The sequence below is a fragment of the Belonocnema kinseyi genome, chromosome 2 (genome assembly GCF_010883055.1).
Source record: "Belonocnema kinseyi isolate 2016_QV_RU_SX_M_011 chromosome 2, B_treatae_v1, whole genome shotgun sequence".
NCBI classification, from domain to species: Eukaryota; Metazoa; Arthropoda; class Insecta; order Hymenoptera; family Cynipidae; genus Belonocnema; species Belonocnema kinseyi.
The window spans coordinates 47,289,573-47,294,884 of NC_046658.1; the positions used below are offsets into that span (position 1 = coordinate 47,289,573).

At 27.2% G+C, this 5,312-nt stretch overlaps 1 protein-coding gene and 1 long non-coding RNA gene across 2 annotated transcripts in view; one reads left to right on the forward strand and one right to left on the reverse strand.

Moving 5' to 3' along the window:
• The window catches only part of LOC117167117, a 21,088-nt gene that overhangs the window by 13,610 nt on the left and 2,166 nt on the right, over positions 1-5,312 (reverse strand). The gene's annotated exons all lie outside the window — the stretch shown is intronic.
• LOC117167115 (pyridoxal phosphate homeostasis protein) overlaps positions 3,730-5,312 on the forward strand; it is an 8,722-nt gene continuing 7,139 nt past the window's right edge. The window contains exon 1 of the mRNA XM_033351776.1: positions 3,730-3,919. Within this exon, the coding sequence (XP_033207667.1) occupies positions 3,839-3,919 (81 nt within the window). The 5' untranslated portion in view covers positions 3,730-3,838. The remainder of the gene's footprint in view (positions 3,920-5,312) is intronic.

Consider the following 5,312-nt stretch of genomic DNA (forward strand, 5'->3'; position numbering starts at 1 on the left):
CTTTTCTTGTGTGTTTATTTTAGGCCTATATCTTTGAATTTACAATAAAAAGCGAGCCACCGAATTAATATGTTTGTAAACAGATAAATTATATTATTTTTACAATAAACGATAATTATTGGGTCATTCTATTTTATTTTCCCGAAATAAATGAAGCATAACAGTTTTTCTACACTTTAGAAAAGTTATTAAACTCGCTTTGCTTAATTTTTTTAAATAAAACTCACCATATAAGGCAAAAAATTCTTGGCGATGTACTGTTCCGTCAAGTTTGCCTTGAGTCGACACTGGCGTGCCACAGGCTGACTGTTCATTAGCTAGACTGGGATGTAACGCTTGGATCAACTAGTTTCTAGACAGATCATCTATTTTGATAACAAATAATTAATAATTCAAAAATATATTTATTTTTCATCACATCAAATTCTAATCCATCGATTTTGCAGTTAATTCAAAATATAAGAACAAGTTTTTGTGAAAAAAAATGAAAAACTGAGTTTCCGCGAATCTTGTAAATACGCCGGGTGTCGAACTTTTGATGTAACTTTACATTACGTTGATATAACTTTGTCTCGTTGCTTCGCTTTAACACACTTAGCCATCTAAAAGTTTTTTTTTAAATATGAATTTCAATTCATTACATTGTAATATTTGTTTCAATAAAACAGCAACCATTTTTAAACATTAAAAGTCATTGATGTGTGAATAACTTATTTTAAAAAATTAAGTTTATATGATTATACTTTCGATTAGGCTCTGAAATAATAACTATTTATTATTAAAATAATTAATAAATTAGGCTCCACTATCATTTATGCAATCAGTAGATAATGAAAATAAATATAATAAATCATGTATGTTAAAATTTGCTTTTATACAATATTATAAATATAATATATAGTATTGCAATATTATAATTCTTATAAATTTAATATACATTTATTTTAACTTTAGTATATGATTCAATTGAAAGAAAATTCAATCTCATTCAATAATCATTGTTGTTCTGCCTAGGAACTAGCTTAAAACTAATACGGGCAGTCTTCATATATTTAAATTCGTAAAAAATTCCTATATAGCCCCCAGACTAGGACCAGACAGCAGAAAGATTTGAATGAAACACATAGCGAAACTAGACAGCGCCAGTCTAACGCCAGGCTAATATTGTAAGCATATAGACAGACTTGTGAAAAACTGTACTAACATTAGCGTGATTCAAGACATGCACGAAATTGTTGCACACGGCGGTTTATTTTTTATTTGAATTGTTAGAATGTGAATCCTTTTTAAATTTATGGTCCTGCAATATTAAAAATTGCATTTAGAAATTCGTCACTTCGGAGGTTTTTTTCATTTGCAGAGCTTTTCATTTTCAGCTAATCCATTGGTATTGGAAACTATATAAACGCCACAGAATAATCAAGATAGAATCCAAAATGGCGACCTAACCTATGAGTCACTTCATACCCCAGTAATAAGCGTAGAGAAAAATTATTATTGTCAGATTTAAGCGTAAAAGGGAAAGTTATTGTATTATTTTGAATGCGCGATTTTTCCATTTATCTGAAATACCATCTTAAGAGTAGGATATCTCTGAAACTAAACTCATTTCTATTTGCAAAGTGACTACCGCATATATTTTCCTATTTTCCCCAAAAGAGAACGTGTTGAACGCAGATGTTTCGTATTCTGCAAAAGTGGTAAGATGTTGAGTTCATTTAATTCCTTTTAATCAGTTCACAAGAAAATATATATGATACATTTTTTTATTCCTTCATGTGGAATATAAGTTTTGAAATTTTAATTCTAATCAATTCAAGCCTGTCTCTCTCAGGTTAAAATTATTTTAATTCACACATTTGAATAAATTTCATCTGTAATGCATTCTCCTCAATATTAGTAGGGATTAATGCATTTTCTAATACGTTTAAATAAATTATTAAAATATAAATAAATATAAACTTGAATTTTTTTGAATTTATATGTTATTAAACGATTTAATAATGGAAAAATTGGTAAAATAGATACATAATAAATATGCAGTAGTACTTAAATAGTAATGATAATTTATAATAATAGGGAATAATTATTTTCAATAATTATAATAATTTTCCTTAAAATAAATGTAAAGCTTGATTATTTATAAATGTTCTTGTATGTGTTAGAAAATAAATAATTAATAGTAAAGAAAGCAAGAAAAATAAATTGGCAGTTAACAATGAGATATTCATAAATTAACAAGGTATCTACTGTGTGGGAATTTAAAGAAATCCGGGAATTGTTCGGGAAAATGAATAAAAACATGTTTATATCATTTCAATTAACTTTTTCTTTGTCATATACAAATGACTATTTCATTCCAAATATTTATTATTGAGAAAACCATTCAATCTTAGCGTTTTCTAAGTGAAATTATTTTAAGTTTTTCTATTCCTTCTTTTATATTTTACTACTTATTAATTCCTTTTAATAAGCTTCCGTTAAATTTTGCTACATCGATTGACAGGAATATTATTTGTACTTTTTCTTTTCCTGTTAGGGGATTTTTAGACGGAGGAAAAATCGCGTATTCATAGGGATACAAATTCTTAATTCTTCTGAATTTAACGCTTTTTACCGGGATATATTTAATTAAGCGTTACAATTGCTTGAAAATTAAGTTTCATGCTTCTTTAAAATTTCTTTAATTTTGAAGAATTTTCTAATAGTACATTTTTAAGGTAGGTTAAAAGAGGTATCTACTAAGTTAAAATAGGTATTTGTGATTCGACTACGACAAGGTTGGATTTGAAATACTTGGCAAAAATTTCAATTGGATTTTTTTATTTTTCTCTCAAAAAGTTATTCATTTTATAAAACGAACGAAACTTCTAAAGTGACGAATTTTAAAGAGCAATTTTTATTATTTTACTATGAAACATTGAAGAAACGGAGCAACTTCTCAGAAGTCGGATAAAAAATTAAACTTTTTGAGGGACGTTTTAATTTTTTAAATTGTACACTGTTATTTCAGAATGCTTTCAAGTCTTACTAATTGTTATCCTGAGTTATTTTTAATATAAAAATGTTTCCATTTATTTTATATTAAAGTTAATTTTGCACAGAGTTTAAAGACTTTTGAATACGTCCGTTTTTATTCAGTTATATTTCAAATAGTAGATTATGAATTCTTCTCACTTCTAAAATACACATAAATGAAATTTGAAATTGCAAATAAAGTAATTTAATGTGCGCAGCAAAGTGTGTGGTTCTTAATTTTTTACATTTAATGGTTTAGGTCATTCGGTATTCATATTCTGGATGTTGAGGGCTTTTGCTTTCACATGTTTTACATGCTACCTGAGGGGTATAATTTGAAGTCTGCGATTTTCACTACAGATGGCGATACCTTCCGGTATCACACGTTTAAGTTAAGAGCTGTTCACTAGATGTCAGGTGCGGCCTCTTCCAACTTTATTTCAAATCGATGAGATACAATTTTATAATTATAATAACAATTTTGTGTAAATAAATTTTATGAATACTCTATTACTGAATGATTATTTTAGTAGTTATTACTAGAAAATTGTTCGTATTAATTCAAGGCGCTGCTTTATCGACTGTGTTTTAACTTAGCGGCTTATCGGCCTTTCCTTCAGTTAGTAATTTATTTTTTATCAGCAGACGCTAAGAAGAAACTTGTTAGTTAGTTAATAAAAAATTAACCAGGGGATTAATACTCGTGTTAATCTCTGGTTGTGTACAAAAATGCCAGCTGATAAGCAAAGGTGTTACAAATTTGATGGAGCTATTTGATTTAATCATGTGGTATACTTTAGCAGGAATAGATTAAGTTTTAATGTTCAAGATGGTTGAAGTTGCTGCAAATTTGAAGGTCATTCGTGAGAAAATCATTCAAGCATCAGCCAAAAGATTACCGGTAAGACATTTTCACTTTTTCAAATATTTTATGCATATTTTTTAAATGTTCTTGAAAGGATTTTCTTATTCGTATTCAGAATTATAATTTTGTATTTGTGACTGGGAATTTCAGTAAAGGTATATAATCTTCACAATTGAGGCAAGATATTTCCGTAAAGAATTATAATTTAAATTTTTGAACAGGGAATTTCGTACACGAGAAAACAATTTCGTTGAATCAACGAAAGTTTTGTTTATTCAGCCATAGAATATGATAATTATGTGGATAACAAAATATTTAGTTGACTAAATAAAATATTTTGTTGAAGCAAACAAAATATATTTCATTCAACCAATATTTCGTGCATGTCATAGGAAATTTTTTTTCTAATTGTAGAGAATTTTATTGTTTATTTTGGGACATGCATATTAATATGCCTGTCGCAAATTTTAATTTTTGGACATGGAATTTCACTAAAGAATGATAATTTTGAGAATTTGACACATAATTGCAGTGACAAGAATATAATGTTGAACAGGGAATTTTTTTAAGAATTATAATGTTGATTATGGGACAAGCATATTTCTGTAAAGAAATAGAATTTTGACTGGGTCTGGGAATTATCTAAAATAATTATAATTCTGATAGAACTTGGAATTTCCGTAATGAATTATAATTTTTATTTTAGATTCACTTAAGGGCAGAAAATTTCGTTAGGGAATTGCAATTTTACTTAATATAATATTCGACTTGAAAAAGAGAATTTTTTAACATGGGACGGTAATTTGAAAAAATAATTTTAATTCTGATTTGAAAGCAGGAAATTTAAGCGAAAATCCTTATTTTAAGGCAGATTTTATCACAATAATCTGTAACTTTTCACTTCCACAGTTTGAAACTAGAGAGATAATATATTTCTGAATATAAAATATTTGTAAATGTATAAAACTCTGGCTTTCATCAGATAATTTCAGTAAGAATTATAATTTCGACTTTGATATAGGGAATTTTCCTAAAGCTTTATAATTCTAAGTTTTAAATATACAATATCCGCAAAGAAATATAATTTTTATTATGTAATAGAGAGTTTTATGAAAAAATTATAATTCTGAAATAGAACTTTGAATTCCCGTAAAGAATTATAATTTTCACTTTAGCTCCGAATTTCGGAAAAAGGGAGTTACTATTTTTCGGGATAAAAGGTTTTTAAATAAATATAATTATGCCTTGGAACAGGGAACTTTGGAAATTAATTTAATTGTAACTTCGTGGAGGGCATTTTCTAGAAAAAATTGTATTCTGAGTTTAGACTGGAATGAATAAATTAAATATGAAAAAAGTTCCCGTGAAGAATTATAGTTTTGTGGTTAAACAAGAGAATTTCGTAAAGAATTATCTTTTTAATGATAAC